This window comes from Heteronotia binoei, chromosome 11 (genome assembly GCF_032191835.1).
Source record: "Heteronotia binoei isolate CCM8104 ecotype False Entrance Well chromosome 11, APGP_CSIRO_Hbin_v1, whole genome shotgun sequence".
Lineage (NCBI taxonomy): Eukaryota > Metazoa > Chordata > Lepidosauria > Squamata > Gekkonidae > Heteronotia > Heteronotia binoei.
In genome coordinates, this window is record NC_083233.1 from 23,623,276 (window position 1) to 23,647,411 (window position 24,136).

The 24,136-nt window shown below is 47.2% G+C and overlaps 1 protein-coding gene across 1 annotated transcript in view; it reads right to left on the bottom strand.

Annotated features, from left to right (window-relative positions):
- Positions 1 to 24,136, bottom strand: part of MID2 (midline 2) — a 265,992-nt gene that overhangs the window by 21,781 nt on the left and 220,075 nt on the right. The window contains exons 5-7 of the mRNA XM_060249671.1: positions 19,365 to 19,513; positions 15,276 to 15,403; positions 10,842 to 10,985 (exon numbers count right to left, since the gene is read on the bottom strand). Of these exons, the coding sequence (XP_060105654.1) occupies positions 10,842 to 10,985; positions 15,276 to 15,403; positions 19,365 to 19,513 (421 nt within the window). The remainder of the gene's footprint in view (positions 1 to 10,841; positions 10,986 to 15,275; positions 15,404 to 19,364; positions 19,514 to 24,136) is intronic.

Consider the following 24,136-nt stretch of genomic DNA (forward strand, 5'->3'; position numbering starts at 1 on the left):
TGATAGAGACCTGGAATAGCCGGCTCTCTGGGGCCATCGAGGAGATCGCACCTCGGCGCCCTCTGCGACCTCGGATTAAGCTGGCTCCGTGGTACACCCCGGAATTACGCCAGCTGAAACAAGGCCTTAGACGGCTAGAGAGGCAATGGCGACGCACTCGTGACGAGGCGACTAGAACATCTTATAGGAAGTTTATGAAATCCTATGAGATGGCAATCAAGGCTGCAAAGAAAACATACTTTGCAGCTAGGATTGCATCTGCAAATTCGCGCCCAGCCCAATTATTTAGAATAATTCGGAATTTGACTACATTGCCTCAAGGCAATTCTAAAGCTAAGGAATTGGAAATTGGCTGTGAGGCTTTTGCGAAATTCTTTGCGGATAAGGTCCAATCGCTCCGCCAGGACTGCCCCGCCAATTTGGAGGCAGTAAGTGGACTCGAAGCCCAATGCGTGTCTTCTGATTCAACTCTGGATTGCTTCGACCCGCTCAGCTTGGACGAAGTCGACAGAATTCTTGCCACTGCACGTTCCACGACTTGCGATCTGGACCCTTGCCCCTCCTGGCTAATTAAGGCCTGCCAGGAGGAACTAAGATATCCTATACGGGATATTATAAATCGATCCCTTTCAGAAGGTGCCTTTCCAACACCTCTGAAAGAGGCATTGGTCCGCCCTCTCTTGAAAAAACCGTCATCAGACCCGGCCGAATTGGCACACTACCGGCCGGTCTCAAATCTGCCTTTTTTGGGCAAGATTATTGAGAGGGCCGTGGCAGCGCAGTTGCAGGAATTCCTGGAGGACGCTTCCGTCCTAGACCCATGCCAGTCCGGCTTCCGCCCGGGCCATGGGACAGAAACAGTCCTGGTCGCCCTCATGGATGACCTCCGACGGCAACTGGATCGAGGCGGCTCGGCAGTATTGCTGCTGTTAGACCTATCGGCGGCGTTCGATATGGTCGACCACCGGCTGCTGACCCGTCGCCTCGCCGACGCAGGAATTCGGGGGCTAGCCTTACAGTGGCTCTCCTCCTTTCTTGAAGGTCGGGGACAAAGGGTGGCAATTGGGGGGGAGCTGTCTCAGAGATACCCACTTCATTGTGGAGTGCCTCAGGGAGCAGTTCTCTCCCCGATGCTGTTTAACATCTTTATGCGTCCCCTTGCCCAGATTGCACGGAGGAATGGGCTGGGTTGCCATCAATATGCAGATGACACCCAGCTCTATCTATTGATGGACGACCGGACTGGTGATGTCCCAGCAAACCTGGACCGGGCACTACGAGCCGTGGCTGACTGGCTCAGGCTGAGCGGGCTGAAGTTGAATCCGGCGAAGACTGAGGTCCTTTGCATGGGCCGCGGCGAGCCAGGAGGGGAGACTATTCTACCGGCCTTCGACGGGGCGCCACTGGTACCGGTGCGCAAAGTCAAGAGCCTGGGAGTGCTACTGGAGTCCTCCCTATCAATGGAGGCCCAAGTAGCTGCCACTGCTAGATCCGCCTTCTTTCATCTTAAGAGGGCGAGGCAGTTGGCTCCCTTCCTGGAGCGCGCCGACCTAGCAACTGTGATCCACGCAACGGTCACTTCGAGGTTAGACTACTGCAATGCCCTCTACATGGGGCTGCCCTTGTACCGGACACGGAGGCTTCAGGTAGTCCAGAACGCGGCGGCCAGGCTGTTGGAGGGACTACCACGGTGGGAGCCTGCACGGCCTGGGCTGCGTAATTTGCACTGGCTGCCGGTTGTCTACCGTGTCCGATATAAGGTGCTGGTTATCACCTTTAAAGTCCTATATGGCCGAGGACCTGCCTACCTAAAGGACCGCCTCTCCCCGTATGTACCCCGGAGAGCACTGAGATCTGGTTCCCAGAACTTACTAACAATCCCTGGGCCAAGAGAAGTTAGGTTGAAGGCCACTAGGGAGCAGGCCTTCTCGGTGATAGCCCCTCGTTGGTGGAACGATCTACCAGAGATGGTGCGAGCCCTGCGGGACCTGAACCAGTTCCGCAGGGCTTGCAAAACATTTCTCTTTCAGTTGGCATTTGAGACAACATGTGGTAATTGAATTGATATAGAACCGGATCAACGAATGAACAGATATTTAGCCATCCTAAATACATCTGGATTACATCATTCTAGCACCTACCTTAATATATCTTATTATATTTTATTTGTTTTATGTATTTTAAATAACTATTTGTAATTAATGTCAAATTATTATGTTTTATGAATCATGGGACTCCCATGTCTGTTATACTGTCCAATAAGAATCATGGGACTCCCGTGCCTGTTAGCCGCCCTGAGCCCGCCTGGCGGGGAGGGCGGGATATAAAAATAAAATATTATTATTATTATTATTATTATTATTATAGTGGCTTAGAGATCTCTCCCTCTCCATAAATTTGTCTGATTCAGAGAGAATATTTACAGTCTGGTAATGGGGGTGTGGGAAGCAACCAAGAAGCAGGCACGAGGCCAGCTGGGAGCCCACATCTTTCCAGTTGATTTAATCTCTTCCCTGGCAAGTCCAGAGGAGTCTGCAGGGGCGTTAGAAAGAAGAGGAGTGAAAGAAGCTGGGCTCATTTTTATTAAGCTCCAGAAACCAGGCAAAATAAAGCCAAGTCATTCTAGCTGAGAGGGCCCCTCCATGGGGAAAAGGTTCATGCTCCCCTTGTTGGCAGCCTGCCCTGACTTTTGCTTTAAGAAGAAAACAGAGTAAGGTAGAGGTCTGGATAGACATCTGATGCATTTTAGGGATGGCTGTTGCCTTCATCCCCAGGGGCTTGGGAATTTCCCAGAAGCAACTGAATGCTGGATTAGATGAACCTTTGGACCGATCCAGCAAGACCGTTCCTAAAAGAATCTCCAACATCAAGTTGGCAGGGAGATAATAGTGCCAAGGAAAAGATAAAGATGCACAAACCAACTGTGTATGAAGAGGATTATCTGGCTGTACCTACAAGCCATGTTCTCCAAAGAGCCTTGGATCTGCAGCAATGGGTGATAACAGCTGTATTAACTGTTCAGGTCACCAGGCTCAGCTTTACATGTATCTCCTCCACCTCACAACCCCAGGCAGGCAAAGAAGAGTGCAGGAGCAAGCAATGCTTGAGCCTGAAGTGGTCCAAGATGTGAGTGGGCTTGGACTGCTTGCTGTGTTTTACTGCCAAAAACAGCAGCACACATTCAAAATCTGGCAAAGAGTTCAAAATGTGCAAATCCAAACTTTCAACATGCTTGGATTTTGAGGGACGCTGATTTTTTAAAAGCAACGTTTGGAATGGTGGCCGTTGGTTCTTAAGGTGTTCCTAGAAGATTCAGCCATAGTTTAGCTGTTTCCCACCAAAGATGTGAATGGCCTGGAGAACTTGTGTAACTTTCTCTGTCTTCCAAGGCAACAAATAGTTGGGTTCAGTAGAGGGTCCTTTTGAAAATGGTGCCCCTCCATCTAGGCTAGGGAATGCAGGGATTGCCAGTATTTTTCTTAGCCACTTGGGGCCACAGCCATGTGGAACAGTAGCTAACTTGCTATAGAAGTGGCTGTGGAAATACCACAGACCAGCATAAACTAATTGCTGTGTAAAAAGGTAAAGGTAGTCCCCTGTGCAAGCACCAGTTGTTTCTGACTCTGGGGTGATGTCGCATCACAACATTTTCACGGCAGACTTTTTACGGGGTGGTTTGCCATTGCCTTCCCCAGTCATCTACGCTTCCCCCCCAGCAAGCTGGGTACTCATTTTACCGACCTTGGAAGGATGGAAGGCTGAGTCAACCTTGAACGGGCTACCTGAACCCAGCTTCCACTGGGATCGAACTCAGGTCGTGAGCAGAGAGCTCGGACTGCAGTACTGCAGCTTTACCGCTCTGTGCCACAGAGTTACTGAGTGAAGCATAAATTAAAAGGGGGCACATTAGGGCCAAATGAAACGTGGTGGTGGAGGATCTGTGAAGTGACCTCCTGCGGCCAGTTTTTCAGGCTTGAAACAGCAGCATGGTGGAGATGATGTGGTTTCCCTCAGGGGTATGACATAAGCAGAAGGGTCTTAATTCCCCCCTCCCTGTTTTCTCATTCCAAGTGACTTCCCTTTCACATAGAAACGTGTTTGTATGTTTACCAGCAGAGCAAAGAGTAGCTGAAGTGGGGTGAGGAGAATTTGCTTTAGTGCAGAGGGGAAGGGTTATCTCGCTTTCTCCCCAAACTGCTGAGGCTCCATCCCAAACCACCTTGTCATATTCACAGACTACCTGGTATTGTATTTAATTTGGCCCTCAAAAGATGGAATTCAACCTGGACAAAGAGGCAACATTAACCCAACGGTACTTGGAGATCACATGTAAAGAGAGGACTTCAGACCAGTCTACAAACTCAAACTGCAGCACTCTTGCAACCTGGAAGAGGACAGCCTTGTCATGTCCCTTCTGGGATGCCATACTTATGGTAAGAGGTCCACACAAACCAGAAAGCAGAACCACTGCTGTTTTTGCAGCATAGCATTATGGGGCGGGGGACTGCAGGAAGCACTAGCTTATCTCACCACTTTGCAACAAAGGCTTTGAGTTGGCTACTCTTTTATGAAGATTTATTAAGAAAACAGAATGTTGGTGCAGATGTCAAATTCTGTTAAGCAACCTGCTTTTTCATCAATTAGCATACTAATTAACTACTCAATGATTCTAGAAATCTCAGACAATCCTCATTGCGCGTGGAATAAGCACTGTCATTTGGTGCGGAAAGATGCATTGCCTTCCCCTTGTGTATTGGCAGGCCAAAGTACAGCTTTAAGCAAAGAAAATGAAAAAATGCCTTGCCCAGATGAGACAACAGGAACCAGAATGAACAACCCCTGAACATCCTCATGAAGATCTCTGCAGGTGCCCCTGGTGTGAGAGAGTGCCCAAACCACATTCACAGTGCAGTGAAGGTCTTTTTATATGCATGTGCAGTGGGATGTGGTTCACTGGTAGAGCATTTGGTTTTTATGTGCAAGGTCCCAGGTTCAATTCCTAGCACTGTCAGTTGAAGGAATAAAGTAGTAGATTATGTGAAAGATCCCACTTTAGGGCTAGGAGAGGTGCTACCAGTCAGGGGTGTTCAATTTGTTACCCAGGCCGGATCTGACATAAAAGGGACGTTGTGGGGCCAAGTCTGGGCACAGAGACCTTAATGGAAAATCCATTCCACATTTTCTTTGCAAGCCCAGAAGAGCTTCCTGCTGAAGCCGGCAAAGACAAGGCAGAAGGAGCTGGGAACTTCACAGACTACCTGGTATTGTTTTTAATTTGGCCCTCAAAAGATGGAAGATGGGAACTGGGAACTCCCGAGTTTCAAAGGGTGAAGCCAGGGGGGGTGGGAAGAAAAGAGCCACAGGTCTGATAAAAACCCTGGGTGGATGGATGTGGCCCACAGGCCATACATTTGACACCTCTGGGGTAGACAATCTTGACCTTGAAAGATCAATGGTTACTCTGACCTGGATAGTCCAGGCAAGCCTGATCTCAGAAGCTAAGCAGGGTCAACTCTTGCAAGTACTTGGACGCGATACCTCGTTGGAATACCAGGAGGCAAGGGCAGGCTTTATTCAGCCACCTCCCTGAATATCCTCCATGTCCCGAAGTAGGAGTCAGTCATCAGAAGTTGCCATGACTTCCAAGTGCACATACACATGCACATATTAATACAAAAATGGAAGGAAAGACGGAAGATTGATGGTCTAAATCAGCAGAAGGCAGCTTCATCAGTGTTATACTAGTGAACTGTCAGCTAGAACACCATCTTGTTTCCCTTGGATGGATGGCCCACGGGCTGATCCCACCTCCTCCCTTTCTTCCTCCATCTTCTTTGGTGAACAATATGTCCCACAGCTCACTGTCAGAGATGAAAGTAACATGCTTCCACCTCAGGCACTCTGCTCTAGGGAGCTTTCTTTCCACCCACTGTCCTACCCCCTTGATATTGTTGCCACCATTCCTGCTGCCCAAAAAGAGTCTTGTATACCTGGGATGGAAATGGTGCATCTTCTCCACATCCCAGACTGGCTGCAGGGCATAACTGGAATGACCGTCCAGCAGGGAAGAGCAAGGTGCCCCCATCACAAAAGATAGCCAATGAAATCACCTGCCACAGAACTGACTGAGAATTCATAGCGCCAGCATTCAATCTGTTGATATGCTATGACCACACAGACGTATGGAATAGAGGCTCACAGCACTGCAGATGGGCTTTCAAAGCTCTCTGTTTATATTCTGTTCCTCCTGGAGTCCTCTCACAACATGGCAGCCACTTTCTGGTGGGGTTTCTGGAGAAGTGGACCACATTCAGCAGATGAAGCTGCCCTCACAATAGAACCATCAGCCAATCTCCTTGCATAGAGACGCATACACAGGATGCAAAGGCCTGGGCACTGAACCATGAGCTCTAATTCTTTGCTTACAAGACTACACAAAATTCTAAACGATGAGGCCCTGTCAGCTGTCAATCACAAGGGGGCCTGCAGCATCCCTGTAATCCCATCCATGCCAAACAAAGTTTCTGTGGCGTTAGTGGAGTGATTAGACAAGACAGGCATTTTCTAAAAGAATTACCTGGAGACCTTTTGTGATATTATTCGAGGGCAAGGAGGGAAGAGGTAAAAATCAATCCCATCTCATCATTAGCTTGCTGGGGAGCGCTAGCCTCTTCCTTGAATGCACACTTGCCAATGCAGTCTTTTGAAGGCTAGTCTCTAGAAAGACTGGGTTTCATTATGAGGAGTGATTCACAGAACTGCCCGCTCTCAGGAGCAATTCATTAGGCCCCAACCCTTTGAAAAGCACAGAATGGCTATCAGAACATCCAAGTTTCTGTCTTCCTTCTCCTTCAGCCTTTGGCTTACTGCCTGGAGAGCTGCTCTTCTTGTAGTCCCTTGCAAAGAACTCCAAAAGGAGGGTTTCCTCGCTAACACTGTCAAGCAAACACTGCTGTTTGATTATCTTAGAGCTTCCAGCAGATTTAGGTGAATGTGCAGCTGCAATCTGTTCCTACTTCGGTTGTGGCCAGCTTCTGCCTTCCCAATAAGGATGGGAAGGTGGGAAATCTCTCAGGCCAGTTTCCCACTCACCTTACGCTGCTCTCACGTTCCTCTTCTCTGTGGGGCTTCCTTCGCACTATCTGCCCCAGGGCTGCAAGTAATGTCAGCGTTTTCGCGCAGCAAACAGAAACATCTAAAAACCAGTTTCTGTTTGCCTTGCAAAAACATTGATGTTACTTGCAGCCCCAGGGCAGGTAGTGTGAAATCGGAAGGAAGCCCTGCTGAAAAGAGGAACATGAGAACGGCGTATGGTGAGTGGGAAGTCGGTCTCAGGCTCAAATAAGACATGGTATCAAACCATGGCTAAAAGAACTTTGAGTAATTGGCCACTGTTTGTGATTGGTTGGCAAAGAAAGTTGGGAAGAATGAGACTACAGTCAGGAAGCATCTGGAAAGTACTCTCTGCCCCCCCCCCCTTCACAAAAGATAGCCAATGAAATCACCTGCCACAGAACTGACTGAGAATTCATAGCCCATCATTCATTGAACTGAGCCTATGTCTTGGAGCAAAATGCTTCTTTCGGTCACGGACAAATTAAGCATAATTCAAAAGTTAAAAAAAAAAAATCTATCCTGCGTCTGTACTGATTCAGAATGCAAAGCAGATAATCCCAGGTTCCAATGGTCTCTCTCAATAACTCCCTGAATATGGAAAAGCCAGCACATCAAGATCAAGCCACAACTTTTCTCCCTGACAAGTCACCTGTCTATACACAAGATGAGTCTTCACCATCCTATTTCCTCCACCTGTATTTTACAGTTGATAACAGTCCCAAGAGGTCTAGCAGCACTAGTTTACCGTTCAAAATTAGTTTACTGTGCACAGTGACGTGCTCTTGCAATATAAAAACTGTTATATAAAAACAGAATGACGAATCTTACAAATCAGCTCATCACTCCTTTCAATTCATTACCTCAGCCTGAACTGATAGCAGCTCCTAGCAGTCACGAGATGTTCACTGCACAGCTCTGGGTGTTAAAAATATGTCTATATAGCCGAGATAACAGATGTGCAGGCCAACCAATAATGCTTATGAGCAGAAGAAGACTACAGATTTATACCCTGCCCTTCTCTCTGAATCTGGGACTGATTTTGCACTCACCTTACTCCGCCCTCACGTCCATCTTCTCCGCGCGGCATCCTCCCGATTTCCCACTATGTACGTCGGGGCTGCAGGAAACATTGTGGGTTTTGCACAGCAAATGGAAACTAGTTTTTAACGGTTTCCATTTGCTGCGTGAAAACCGTGATGCTTGCTGCAGCCCCAGCGCAAATAGTCGAATATCGGGAGGATGCTGAGCGGAGCAAGCTCCTTTATCTTCTTCCCCCCACAACAGACACCCTGTGAGGTGGGTGGGGCTGAGAGGGCTCTCCCAGCAGCTGCCCTTTCAAGGACAACCTCTATGAGAGCTATGACTGAGCCAAAGCCATTCCAGCAGGTGCAAGTGGAGGAGTGGGGAATCAAACCCGGTTCTCTCAGATAAGAGTCCGGACACTGAACCACTATACCAAACTCGCTCTCTCAAGCCACCCCCAAATTTCCTCCTAAAGGGAGGGGTGGATGGGACAGAAAAGCATGATACCTAAACTTTCAAGCTAGTGAGTGAAATAACTTGAGGCGGATTTTCCCTTATTTTAAAAAGGAAAAAAAAGGAGTCAGGGCTGAAGACAGAAACAGGGAGGGAGGGGGTACAAAACGAAAAGGGACGTGCAATAATAGAGTTTGAAGACAGTGTTTTCTGTGGGTTTATTTCATTACTGATAAGCAGCAACTGTCTCACTCTCTCAGCATTCTCGCCCCTCACTCCACTGCATCAGGTTAACCTGTGGTCATTACAGTTCCCTGCCCTGCAGCTTAACTCTATTACCTTGTCAATGGGCTGTCATCTCGCCGACAAGCCATTACAGACCCAAAGTACGAAAAACCACTAGAGATTTGCCTGTACGTTCTAGGCTGAAAATGCTTACAAACAAAAACTCCCTCCTCCCCCTCGTAATATTATTTTTCTTAGGGCTGCTAAGGGCCAATTCATAATCAAACCACTGTGCCCAGAGTGCAGGTCGAGTGGAGGAAGTGGCAGGGCCAGCTTCTCCAGGCACCTGGCTCACAAAATCAAGCTGCATTTACTGCAGTGCCAGCTCTGTTTCCAATAACGCTGGGCCAGCAAACTGGACGTGGGTCAAGCTGAAAGCTCAGCCTGGCTGGAGACTGTATTCTTATATCCATTCTGCTACATCACGGATCCGACAGGAGAGTGACGCAGGGCAGAAATATTCTAATAAAACATTTTTTTTTAAAAAAAAACTATTGCACTTTCATTGTGCCATTTCAGTAACATTTGCTCTAATTTACAGAATAAGCAGGCTCCACCCATAAGAGCCCCTATCTTATTTTAATCATTGAAGCAGGTCTTTATGCCAAGGGTATTGGGGCCATGGTTTAAAGCAGGGCCCCCCAACCTTTTTGAGCCTGCCGGCAACCTTTGGAATTCTGACTTAGTGTGGTGGGTGCAAAATGGGTGCACAGGAGATGGGGCCAGTGACAAAGACTGCTTCAGTCACATAGCAAAGATCCTTGTGCTGTCGTGGTAACTGCTGCCAAAGCAACATTTTTTTTTAAATCTGCACTGCCGATCAAATCTCCAGTGGCCAATCAGAAGCCTTGCTGGGCAAAAGCCCCACCCAGTCCCGCCCATTTTCTAAAAACACTCGGCAGACACAAGGAAAGGTGTCGGCTGGCACCAGAATGCCCACTGGCACCATGTTGGGGACGCCTGGTCTAAAGGAACACAAAGCAGCAGCCTTTGCTGAAGATAAGCAGGGCCTACATCTGGATCACAAACTAGATGGAAGAATGTCTGAGAACTGCATGCACACAGCCTGGAGCGTTCCATAGCTAAAGATAAGACATGTATACAAACAATAAAATAAAACCACCACCATAAAAATAATAGTGAAAATAAAGTGCCATGCAGCAGTTAAGACTAGGATTTGGGAGACCTGGTTCAAATCCCCACTCTTCCATGGAAGTGTGTTGGGTGACTTTGGATCAGTCACACTAGCCTACCTCACAGTGTTGTTGTGAGGATAAACTGACAGAACACAGAACAGTGCAAGCCAGGGGTGGCTGAAGGAAGGAAGAAAGGAAGGAAGATGGTGGAGAGATGGAAAGAAAGCAACTTTAACTTTAAATGCATTCCCTAAGCCACTGGCTGGCTTGGCTTAGACAAGTGATTTAAAGAGACAAATGTCTTGTCCAAGCCAGGGCAATGGGGGCTTTAAGAGCCATACAATATGGGTGAAAGAGCCACATGTGGCTCCTGAACCACAGTTTGGTCACCCCTGGGGCAAGCCATTTTGGGTCTCAAAGGGAAGAAAGGTGGGGTATAAATGTAAATAAAAACAGTGATGGTTGGTTGAGATTTCCCTGCAGCTCCTTCTGCTGCAGCCCCTTGTTTTGTTCCCACCCTCTTCTAAAGACTTATGTGCTCCCAGAGCTTTGGAACTGTGTGCATTGACACATGCCAATAAAAACAGGCTGTGTCTTTTTCAAATTGTCTTCCCCAAAACTCCAGGGCTTCTTCTAAAGTATATCAAGGGTTCTTTGATGAGAAGATTAGAATATTGACAGGCAGCCAGGTTCAGAGTAGAACAATACATTACGTGTAGCTCCATAATTCTTCTCACCCCTCCTTCCCCCTTAGAAGTATTATGAATGAAACACATCTGAGTTTGCCCCTAGGAGCTGGGGGGGCTATGCAAGCCCACAACTACTTACTGATGAAGTTGGCTTGGCCCGTGAAGATGGTGTACTGGAGCTCGTAGGAGCTGACACTGAATTCGTCATCTGAGATCCAGTGGACAGTGATAGTGTCGTGCGAGGCAGTGCAAAGTTCTTCACGGACCGATGGTGGGTTAGGTGCTGTGGGGGCAACAGGTGACAATGAAGACAGGATGTTAGTGCCTTTACAGATGCTTCTTCTGTGTCCTTTGGCAACACGTTACAGAAAATGCTGTAATCATGTTGGCCTCCCATATCAGAAACTTGCCCATAGATTAGAAGTGGATTATTTCAGTGCGCGCAAATGTACACTGAGGAAGTCAGCTACTATGAAAGCATATTCACTATGCTGAGTACAGTGCGTATAATGCATTTCCTCTCTAAGTCCGAGCTCAGGGAAAACTTGTTCTGCCGGTCTGAAACATAAACCAATTGTGCTCCTCACTGACTGGGTGGCACCTGTACCCCCTTCCAATCCTTGCCGCGTTTCTGAAACTGTGTTCAAACTGATTTCCCTCTTTAAAAAACAATAAAAGACCAATTAACCAACACTTAAGTGAACATAAGAACATAAGAGAACATAAGAGAAGCCATGTTAGATCAGGCCAATGGCCCATCCAGTCCAACATTCTGTGTCACACAGCGGCCATACACACACACACACACTGTGGCTAATAGCCTCTGCTCCATATTTTTATCTAACCTCCTCTTGAAGGTGGCTATGCTTGTGGCTGCCACCACCTCCTGTGGCAGTGAATTCCACATGTTAATCACCCTTTGGGTGAAGAAGTACTTCCTTTTATCCGTTTTAACCTTTCTGCTCAGCAAATGGTGAATAAATGGTCATGTGATAATTACTATTTAAAAGTACTTTTACAGATGACTGCTGAAAGCTACAAGTTCCTAAGGAGCAAGAGCTTTTTTTAAACAAGACAATACAGTTCCATGTCAAAGACAAAAAAAAAAAATGGGAGTTACATTTTGTCACCTGGGTGCTCTATGGACAAAGGAGAGGTTCAAGGGCAGACCATAATGTCCCAGACCGTTTCACTCAGGAAAGTTAACTCTGCATAATGTTTACAAGTCTTTCAAATTAAAGCCAGTACCTCAAAAATCAAGTTACACCTTTTGATCTAGCAAAGCTTTCTTCCGGGTGTCTAGATCATTTTAGTTACATCTGAGCACTAGAATTCTGCCTTGGGTTGGGCAGTGCAGTGTTGAAACTGTCTGGAAGCATAGATTCTCTTTTCCAGCACCAGAGAACCTTTAATCAAAGACACTAGAGACCGAATTGAGAACCTTGTAGATACAAAAACCATGCTTTGCCCCTAGGCCATGTGTCCCCACTTAAAGGGAGTTGTACAAGAGCAAATACCACCTGGCTCCATAAGGAACACTTCATGGAAAACTGCATTAAAACATTACAGAACAATCGGAATGGAAGTGAGTGGTATACATAAGTGGTGGCCCCGCTTGGCCAAAAAAGCGGCATACAAATCTTGAAAATAAAGCCGCCCAACCTCACTGCACAGCACATTTTCTTATAAGAGTCACTGCAGTATTTTACAGACGATTATGTCAAAATGGCACAGATAAGCAGATATCAATGGTTTAACCACATTTAGGGTTTGATCCCTCTCCTTTCTAGGTCTTTGACTGAAAAATTATCTGCTGAAGCTTACAACCTTTAATGCTGCAGAAAGGAAATGGTCTGCCCTTTGCCTCTCCATCCCCATAAGCCATCTTTTCCCAGCATGGAGGGATGGGGGGTGTAAGAGAGAGACTCCTGATTACTTCAATAGTGTCTCAGCAACCAGAAGTTCTCTAGGACACGGATGGGCTTAGAGAAGCAATAAAGGCACTTAACGGAACCATTACTAAAGCCAGAACTGAGTCGCTCATTGGAAGTCATTCTGAATGGGATTCGATTAGATGAGTGGTCTGAGAGACGGGCGATCCAGTTTTGATTGCAAAATCTAATCTAAATTGGATTTTGCAGCCAGCCCTGATTCGAATCCATACTTTTTATGCTTTTCCTGCAAAAGCACAACTATACCTAATGTTTAGTTCCTTGATCATATTAAAAGATTGTTTTGGGGGTAGAATGGTGCAAGGGGGACAGCCAGTCTTTAACCCACTCCTCCCCTGCTATTTTTCCATTCTGGAGCAGCTTTAATTCCTGCAGGAGACAGTAATGTAATGTAATGTAATGTAAAATTTTATTTGTATCCTGCCCTCCCCCGCCGAAGCAGGCTCAGGGCGGCTAACAACATTTAAGGTGAACAACACAATAATAAAACAATAAATTCATATTAAATTCACATTAAAACCAATCAATGATTAAAACATTCCTTGTGGTGGTTAAGTGTGCGGACTCTTATCTGGGAGAACCAGGTTTGATTCCCCACTCCTCCACCTGCACCTGCTGGGATGGTCTTGGATCAGCCATAGCTCTCGCAGGAATTGTCCTTGAAAGGGCAGTTGCTGTGAGAGCCCTCTCAGCCCCACCCACCTCACAGGCTGTCTGTTATGGGGGGAGAAGATATAGGAGATTGAAAGCCGTTCTGAGTCTCTGATTCAGAGAGAAGGGCGGGGTATAAATCTGCAGTCTTCTTCTAAAAGTGTCTTAGTGGGTTTTTTTCAATGGGGCAAGGGGAGAAGATGACAGAGTTAAAGGGCTCCTTATCTCCTTCCCCAATACTGTTCTCCCTCCTGAAAAAGTAGCCCCAGTGGTTGCATTTAGAAGATGGGGAAACCGTCTTGTAAAACAATCATGGACCTATGCGTAACATGTACTTCTGTCCTTGCTCAATGCTTTAATTGCCTGGGTTCTTTCTCTGCTCTAAATGACGCCTGATATTAATGCTCTGTTTAATTCTCTTTCACTGCTGCTTAAGCCCATCGGTAGATTCCACCAGAGAGAAACCGTGGGCCCTTGCACAAAGCGACAGATGGGTGGGAGGGCTGCCCATCCGTGCAAGAGTCTCAGATATTAAGGGTGTTAACAATGAAATCTGACACCTGCATTCTGACATAATCAGGTTAACGAACTAATTAAAACCAAGTTGCCCATCAGAATGTTGCCTTAACGATCTAACCAACCAAGAACAAAGAATAAACTCAAAACGCTACATATCTGACTGAGATGCTGGTAATTAGTCCCCTTCCTTTGCATGAAGTTTCTTTTCATAACCTCCACTAGGAGGGACAGGGGAAGCCTGGTTTGTGGACTCAAACGCTGTTTCCCAGAACTTCCTCACGTGCTTCACAATGTCTGTGGGTGCGCCTGCTCCCTTTCCTTAAAAGGAACATGCTCATTTTGATCCACAAGAGTCTCTCCCAAGCCTGTTTTTGCAGCAACTGACTGGAGGGAGTCCCCCTGAGCTGGATTCGGGGGAGGGGGGCACCTGCCAAGGAGAGGCCCCTTGACACTGCCTTTTCCCTCAAAGGCAGAAGAAGATATAATAAAGCTCTTTCAAACCCAACACTGGGAAGGAAGCTTTCGCTTGCAATACGGCTTGGAAGTTTCTCACAGGTGGGACATAAAAGCAAGCTCAGATGATGTACTGAGGCTCAAGAAGAGCCAAGTGAATCCACTGGGTGGAAGCAGGGGAGAGTGAAGAAAGAGGTTTTGCTAAAAGTGTGTGTTGTATATGGAGGAGGTATTGGCAACAGATTCAGCAGGAGCTCACAGGAGCGCAGCTCCTGAACCTTTCTGAGGGTTCCCCCTCCTCCTCCTCACCTACCTTGTCCATTGAATAGTAGGTGCAGCTGCATAACAATCCCTGGATTAGGAGAGTGGGCAGCCAGCCAGCCATCAGGAGCTTTGCCACACCCCCAGCAGCCCTCATTAACCCCTGGAGATGTCCTTGCCACCCTTTCTCCACTTCTTATGTGATCTGGGACGGCAGGTGGCTCTGGCCTTTTGACGGAGGGTGGGGGGAGGGAGTGGCCAAAGAGAGTCCCAGGCGAGCGAGACCTGCTTCGGTTGGCTGGATCTCCAGCCAGGCCAAGCAGGCCTCTTCTTTCTTGCATTAGGTTGCTTTTGGCTGGGGGGGATATGTTAATTATGCTAATGAGCTCCGTCACCTATTTTTCTACAAAATGACCCCTGGGAGGAGACATCAAAAATGGTATTCATTCATTCATTCATTCATTCATTCCTCTTTGTCGGCATATCAGAAGTTTTTAAAAAATGGTATTCTCTCCACCGGCAGCACCTCAATCAATTCTATTGTTCTAGGATTCCATCACTTCACTCTGCTGAATGTGCAGATCGTACCTTGATGGGACTGGTTAAAGTACTTAACTGTTCTGTGCGCCAAAAAGGAAGAGAAGCTAGGAAGGAATGGCAAAGCAGGGCCCAGCAGGGGAAAGGCTGGGGGTGGGGGGGTGGCAGAGGGAGGCTGGGACCGCAGAATTGGCACAAACCTGTTAGATAATCCAACCCCTCCAACAGCTTCTTCTCTCTGGAAAAATCTAAAGCAAAGTTTTCAAAGGCATCGTTAAAATTGATATCTGGTATCAAAACTTGAGAGGATGCAGTTGCCATGGCGACCCTGAAAGACAGAAGAGAGCATCAATATACATTAGGCGGTGTTTGCAACTCCCAGACGGCACTTTGATTTTTGATTAAAGAGCTGCAAACAGCCTTGCAGTGATGCAACCTGGGGGGGGGGGGGCAGGGAGGGAGAGAGAAAGGGGAGGAAACAGACACCAGAGTTTAAATGAAGGACCTCGCTGGGTTATGCAAGAGTCGCTGAGCGGATTGGCTTGGTTTAGTGAGGTCCACATTAGATGTCATGATGTTAAGTTCCTTTCATGTGCTTCCCTTGTTCATGTATGTAATGGGGAAGGAGAGGAGATCTTTACTTCCAGACTTAAAAACACCACCCAGGAGAGGAGCATTCTCTCCTGCGGAGGGGGGGGGGGGCTCTGACTCTTCATTCCCCTTGGTCCATTAATTCAGCTACTCTTTCCCCTCCCCCGCAGCTCATTTCTGGTATCAGAGTAAGTTGAGGATCTGAGGAGCAATACAAAGCGGAGTGGGAGGAATATGAGTATGTTCCTCAAAAGCAGTATGCCTCTGAACATCCGTTTGCATATCTGCTTCTTATTTATAATGTATATACCCTGCACTCTCCATTTCTGCTCTGAAGGCAGTTTCTGGCAAACAGTTGAAATACAAAATGATAGCCAAAAAACCACCCCTACACAATTAGGAAAAAAACTAAAACCAAGAGAGCAGCACAGAATCAATTTGATTACGACTAGCTGCATTTCTTTGGGCCCACCTGACATATACTGGGGGCAAAAAGAGGCCTGGGAAATAATCACCAGTAAGCCTGGGAGAATAAATGCTTTCCCTTGCCACCCAAAATTCAACAAAAAATCCGCAGGGAGGTCCTTCTTGCAGGAAAGTCCCAGCAGTAAACATAGGGTTGCCAGCTCCAGGTTGGTAAATACCTGGAGATTTTGGGGTTGGAGCCTGAGGACAGCAGGGTTGGGGAGGGGAAGAACTTCACTGGGGTATAATGTCATAGAGCCCACCTTCCAAAGCAGACATTTTCTCCAGGGGAACTGATCTCTTAGATCACCAGCCACTACCTGGAGGCTGACAACCCTAATTAACAGGAGAATCCAGATGACTTTGTTTGCTCTTCCCCCTTTGTGTTGGAGAAAACATGTCCTCATCTACAAAGGGAATGTGGAAATGGTAGCAGCAGCAGCAAGCAAAGCTGGAATGGGTGAGAACAGGGCCGTAGCCAGGGCTTTACAAGTCGGGGGGCTTTTTAAAAAGTCAGGAGGCACCCTTTCCCATACACTGCAGGGCTTGCCACTTCTCAGAAGCTTTGTAGGGTAGGGGCAAAAGCCGGAGGCTCTGAATGTGGCCAAATTGAGACAGCCAACCTAAAACTTTGGAGTGAAGAAGGGACTGCGGGGGGGGGGGGAGAGGTCCTTCTACTCCTTCTCTCCCACTCTGGCACTTTGCAGCCAGCAGCTCTATCCATCCTCCCCTCCCCCGCCCATTCCACATGGCTTCCTCTGCCTCCCTCTTCTCTACCTGTTGCTTTTGCTGCCACAGTGAACTGTGGCCTGCTTAGCTCTCCTGGATCTGGCTGCCACTGATGATGCTTCGCTGGCTCAACCATGGCAAAACGAAAATGAAAAAAGCCAACTGCATGCTGGAGGTCCTCTGGAAGTTGGGGGGCCCTGCCTGGATGTAAGGGGGCAGTGCCCCCCCCCCACACCCCTGTGGCTATAGGCCTGGGTGAGAAAAGGGTTTGCATACAACTACCCTTGCTTTGCTGTGCCTGATCTCTACCTCCCCCACCCACGGCTTGACACCCAACTCCATTTCCCTACAGGGTTACTTGTTAAAAAAAAAAAAGAATGGCGGGAGGGGGGTTAAGGTGACGGCACTGGTGCACCATTTTGAAAGCTTACCTGGAACCAATGTTCCCTCTAAGCTGCAGGGTCTTGTGAACAAAAATCCCACTTTGTGAGCTCCTGGCATTAAAGTTGTGAGCTGCTGCATAAATTAGCCTGCTCTGGGGTCATCTTTCCTGAGCTAAGACAAAAAATGTGTGAGCTGGAGGCTAAAAATCTGTGAGCTAGCTCACGCCAGCTCAGCTTCGAGGGAACACTGCCTGGAATCCTCACCCAAGTAAGGGCTGCAGGTGCAGTTTCTCATTTGAACCAGAGGAAACAAAGGTTTTCATTTCCTCCAGATCAAAGTGGAAATAAGGGGGAGCCAGACCAGCTCTGCCTGGATGAGGCATGTCACTGTCAGGATCCTCCATTTATTGCAGTGATTTTCTGCTGCCCGTGCCCAAGTTTTACCACAACACAGCTATCAGTCCGCAACTGCATTTAGCAGATCTCGAACAGACCATTATCTTGAGTTGTGAGGAAGTAAAAGTATGGGCTCCTCTTTAAAGAGAAGAACTCCTGGGGTGTTTTGTTCTCATTGTCCATGGCCCTCCCTTCCCACAGTGTAAAGGAAAAAACAGAAATTTATGTAAAAAGTAGAACAGGGACAGACTCCTGTAACTTCCCTCAAGAAGGGAAAAAGCAAGAATATCTCATAACTGGGAAAAGCAGGAATACCTCCTCCGGGCCTCATTTTGGGCAGGAGCTCACAGGAGCGGAGCTCTGGAACCTCTAAATTTTATTGTGCTCTTTTTTCTTACCACAACCCCACCACCACCACACCCCACACCCCGAATACTTGCTTCTGGACTCCATCATTTAAACCCCCTGTGAGAATTTTGCTGAACTCTGAGATCTGACACATTTTCTAAAATTTCCCCCCATGAAAAATGGGGAAATCACCAAAACATATCAAGCAGACAGATGGAAATCTTCCTCATGCCACTGTGGCCACATAGGAGAAAGTAATTGAAAAAGTATGAAGGGAATAAGGGTTTTTTTTTACAATGACAATTATAGAAGCATTTTAAGATAGATGCTGAGCTGATATAATTTAGTACACACCTTCCAGTGATGTCAGGGGTGTGTGGAATATGCAAACAAGTTATACAAATCAGTTGTGCTAATGAGCTCTGGCACCTCTTTTTCTACAAAATGACCCCTGACCTCCTTCTCTATTCATAAATACTACAGAAGACATACACTCCCTGATTAATACCTACAGGCATATGCATCACTGTCTGCATTTGTTCCTGCAAATGCAACCTCAAATGCCCATCTAACCACTCTATTCTGCCTCCAACAGTAGGAAGCCGGTCAGGTGCATAATATAAAGGCAAGCCATTCCCCAGCATCCTGTAATCAGATGCATACTGCTTCGTTAGGTGACATTTCCTTGTTATTATAGCTGCTGGCCAGAACGCAAGCTTGCAGGGATTCATAGAATGCTATTAAAAGCTATATAACGCTAGTGGCAAAGAGTTTCATGGGTTAAATTATGCTTTGGCCTTCAAGCACTGCTTCCTTGTGCCATGATATGTATGATGTGGCTTTTCAGTTTGAAGACTCCAAGGCAGTAAGATTTTTTTGCAACCTCTAATTGCTACTCTAAACTGTTATGTCCTTGCCAGGATGTCGGGTAGAATTCTAGCAGGAGTTCTTTTCCATATTAGGCCACACACCCCTGATGTAGTCAATCCTCCAAGAGCTTACAAGGCTCTTTTTTGTAAGCTCTTGGAGGAATGGCTACATCAGCAGGGTGTGGCCTAATATGCAAATTAGCTCCTGCTAGAATTCCACTCCTGCAGGACAAAGAACAGCAGCCTGTAAGAAGCCTCATAGGGATGCCTTCTCTATCTCTTTCAGTACCCGAATCCATGAAGCTAACTTATACTGAATCAGACCCTTGGTCCATCAAAGTCAGTAATGTCTACTCAGGCTGGCAGTAGCTCTCCAAGGTCTTATGCAGAGGTCTTTCACATCACCTACTGCCAGAGTCTTTAAACTGGAGATACCCGGGACCTTCTGCACGCCAGGCAGATACTCTGCCACTGAGCCACGGTCCCTCCCCTGACAGCTGAGTAATACCTCTCCGCCACGTTCTTTGCTGTCTGGAGGAACCGAGCGTGGTCGTTCTCCTTCAGAATGTGCTCCGCTTGGTTGATGAGGACGGTGGAGCGCTCCAGGCACTGTCGGCAGTTGGCTACCTGCTGGGCCAGTTTCCTCAGCTTCATCACCTTGGAAGAAGAGGTAGGAGAGAAACGTGAGATGCAACAATGAGAAAACTAATTAGTAGATGACTGACGGGCTCAGAAGAAACAACTGGCCTACCAGAGATTTGCAGTGAGTGCGTTGGAGATCTCGCTCAAAAAAATCAGAACCAGCCTTTGGGACTTTACAGAGGCGCCCGCTGCCTTCGGGACTTTGCGGAGGCTTTCCGAGGCTTGGGCGGCCTCGGCAATGTTGGGGGGGGCAGCGAGTGTGCTCTGAGCAAGCCTGCTGTCTTCAGGACTTTGCGGAGGCCTCCTGAAGCTCGGGCAGCCTTGGCAAAGTGTGTGTGGGGGGGGGGGTCGGAACAGTGATGGCATCGGCGCTCACGAATTTAGCCATGGGGGGCAGAGGAGTGGGATCCGGCCTGGGGTGCAGGAAACTCTAGCGCCGGGCCTGGTGGGGTTTATGCCTTGCTATCCCTGGATGGGAGTAAAGGCTTCACTTAAGGAGTAAAGACTGCTCTCTATTGAGGACATTTTGGCTCTGATTAATTGATTGCATCATTGCTTTCTGGACCAGAATTGGAAGAGAAACAACTGTAAGTCTTTTACCACCTATGCACATGCACTGGACACAGGACTTGTTCCTAAGAGGCCTCATAAACATTCCTGTCTTGTGTCCATTAAACTCACATTCCCTTTTTGGTCCAGAGTTGACTTTTTTGGCAGTTCTTTGTAATGTGTACGATCATAGGATCACAGAGTTGGAAGGGGCCATACAGGCCATCTAGTCCAACACCCTGCTCAATGCAGGATCAGCCTAGAGCATCCCTGACAAGTGTTCGTTGACTCCAGCCACAGCTTAAAGATAGCCAGTGAGGGGGAGCTCACCAACTCCCTCAGTAGCTGATTACACTGTTGAACAACTCTTACCGTAAAATAGTTTTTCCTAATATCCAGCCAATCCCTTCCTGCCCTTAATTTAAATTCGTTATTACGAGTCCTCTCCCCTGCTGCCAACCTCCTCTATGTGAGGTAAAGGTAAAAGGTAGTCCCCTGTGCAAGCACCAGTCGTTTCCAACTCTGGGGTGATGTTGTTTTCACGTTTTCACGGCAGACTTTTTACAGAGTGGTTTTGCCATTGCCTTCCCCAGTCAGCTACACTTTCCCCCCAGCAAGCTGGGGACTCATTTTTCCGACCTCGGAAGGGTGGAAGGCTGAGTCAACCTTGAGCCAGCTTCCTGAACCCAGCTTCCGCTGGGATCAAACTCAGGTCGTGAGCAGAGGGCTCCGATTGCAGTACTGCAGCTTTACCACTCTGCCTCTATGTGACAGCCCTTTAAACAGTTATAGAGAGCAATCATATCCCCCTCCTCAACCTCTTCTTCTCCAGACTGAACATTCTCAAGTTCCTCAGCCTTTCCTGATAGGGCTTGGTCTCCAGGCCCCTGATCATCCTCATCGCTCTCCCCTGCACCTGCTCCATTCTGTCCACATCCTTCTTGAAGCAAGGCCTCCAGAACAGCACACAACACTCCAGGTGTGGCCTGACTAAAGCAGTGTGCAGCAGAACTATGACATCTTGCAATCTGGATGTTATGCCTCTGTTGATACTCCGCAAGATGGCATTTGCCTTTTTTGTCACTGCATGACACATTTTTCACTTAGGGTTCACCCATACCCCTAGATCTTATTCGTACACACCGCTACCCAAAAGTGTATTCCCCATCCAGTATGCAGGTTTCTCATTTTTGTTACCAAGATGTAGAAATTGGCATTTATCCTTGCTAAATGGCATGTTGTTCACTTCTGCCCACTTTTCCAGCATGTTCAGATCTCGCTGAATTCCAATTCTATCCTCTGTTGTTGTTCCTCCCAATTTGGAGTCATCTGCGAATTTAATGACTAGTCCCCTCCACATCCTCATCCAGATCACTTATAAAAATACTGAAAAGTACTGGGCCCAAAAGGTGCCTATTTGTACCTCATATTGGCTGACCTCTGAAGAAGGCCTTACAGGGCCAAAACACATTAGGTCACAATGATTGGTCTTTGTGTGTACGTCATTTATACTTTGCAACGAGGCTTTCATTGGGTTCTTATATGTTTTTAACTCTTTTCTAAATAAATACATGCATCTTTACTTATAAAAAGTATATATGTAGTTTTAACCATTGGCCCGCTACTAGGATTTTTCCTTACCTTTTTGGTCCTTGATTCGTTTAATGTAACGGCCGCCTCCCCATTCATCAGTTTTCGATTGCAATTTTTACAAATGTAATCCCTATTTTTGATTTCTACTTGAGAATTAAAATTAAATCTAAATCTAGACTGTAAGCTTTTGCAGTCAGGGACCCATCTCTCTCTCTCTCTAAGATTGCACTGTAAATTTCCAGGTACATTAGGACCACCACGCAAATAATCTTTGGCAGCACTGCTCACGGACCGGGAGCCGCAGGCTACAATATGGCTCATCTGGCTGCAAGCCGCAAAACGATGCAAAATAAATAAATGAATAGCTAATGAATTTCTTGGACAAAGGGGCGAAGACAGCTGTGTGAAAAGAGATACTACAGTTAATGGCCAGGCTCACCGCATTGTACTGGGTGATGCATATTTGAACAGCTGTGTGCGCGCAACGCATGCAACAAAACAAAACACAAAACTGAATTCTGCGCCAAGGCAACCTAATTTCTGCAGAGAGAAAATGAGTCCTACAACCAGCAATAATTATGCAAATGTGCAAGCTCCTGTTTATTTTTGTTCAGTTTTTTCCCCCTGAAGGGGTGGGAGGTGGGGAATTAAACAGGGACAAAAGGCTACAGAGCTTTGCCAGTCACTCCTTACCCATTTCCAAGTGTTCCCCAAGAGCCTAAGGGCTAGAAACTTGCTTTTAAAAACAAAACAGTGAAGTATACTTTAAATAATGAGCAAAAATTATTTTGGACACTGAACCAAAGGCTTGGCTCATGTGAGCACCTGCATGGAATGGTGAAATACACACAAGAGTTCGGCTTAGAACTCTTAGGAGTCTTTTTCTTTAGAACTCTTTAAAAAATAATAATAATAAAGTGTGTGTGCACATACACCTGGAAGTCATGGGTGACTTCTGCTGACCCCTAGTGGGGCCGGGAGGCAATGACATTCAGAGAAGTGGCTCTATTGCTTGCCTTTGCCTCCCAGCCCTGGTATTCCTTGGAAGTCTCCCATCCAAGTCCTTGCCAGGGTCAGTCCTGCTTAATTTCTGAGATCTGAAGATACAACTTCCCTGGGCTATCCAAATCAGGGCTTTTTCTTTAGAATTCTGATGACGGTTTCTCTCCTTTTCACATGCGTCAATTCCAATCCAAGTAAAAATTAGTTGTATAGTAGCAGCCTGTCCTTTGCCCTGGGAGAGGGGTTAGACAGAAACATTATTTGTTTATTTATGGGGTTTAAAGTCCACCTTTCTCACTGAGACTCAAGGTGAATTCCACAGCGGGAGACAGTTTAAATCAACAGCAATGGGACATCCAATAAACAACTCAATAGAGGTATGGATTGCAGCAATCTGAAAATGAGCAGTAAACCCGAAAGCACAGCTGGAATCAAGCTGGAACAAAGCATAAGCATTAACAGGACATGACAATGTCAAACACTGCAGGAGTTACACAGAAGAGGCTAAGATGCAGCTGTTGGACTTCACCTGCCCTCCCCATAGGAGAGGGGTCATGGTGGTGTAGTTTGCAGAGTACTGGGTTTGACTATGTAGTCTGTAAGTTAAAATCCTCGCTCAGTCAAGTTGCTACTTTTACAGGATGTGGCTGCTCAGCTGCTGAATCCCAGCTTGAGGGAATGTGCAATGCCCTTTGAGAATGTCAAGGGAATCTCCGCATTCAGAGGCATTAAGCCTTTTGTACCTAATATCTAGGAGGCAACATCAGGGGTAGGCCCTCTACATCGGGACTGTAGCCAGGATTTCATGTGTGGTGGGGCCCACAGCAGGATTTGTAGTTTGGGGAGGCCGGGGGGGCCACCCTGTTGGGCAGCCGTGGGCTCTCGGCACTGTAAGCTGCCTGGAGTCCCACAAACTTCGCCTGGGCAGTCACAGCAGCTCTTTCTTATGTGCCCCTCTCTCAGGGAGACAGAGACTGCTTAACTCTTTCCCCCCCTCCCTTTGCTCTGCACTGTGTTAGGGAAGGGGAGAGAAAAAAGCGAAAAGACCTGCAGCAATGCTACTACTTGTTCGGAGTGGAGGTGAGCAAAGGGGACAGATTGGGGGCCCTCCAATGGAGGGGCCATACAGTTGGAAGGGGGGGGGGTTTGAAAGGATGGGCCTGGCCCCTCCTGGGCCCCACTGAAGCTACAGGCCTGCTCTACATCCTGTTTGCTGACCCACCAGGGCAACTGGTTGGCTAATGTGTGAGGCAGTATGCTGGACTAGCTGAACCACTGGTCTGATCCAGCAGGGTTCTTCCTATGTGTCTTCCTAAGCTGGATTCCAGTGCCAATTTCTTGCTTAACTAATGGTCCATTTTGTCTGCCTGACCTTCAAGTTCGACTCTTCCTTGACTCCCCTTGTGCTGGAACATCAGTCCTGTATCTCTGTGCTTTTAACGTTCCTCTTTTATATTGTATCCTTGGTGTTAATTATTCATTACGCTCATTTAA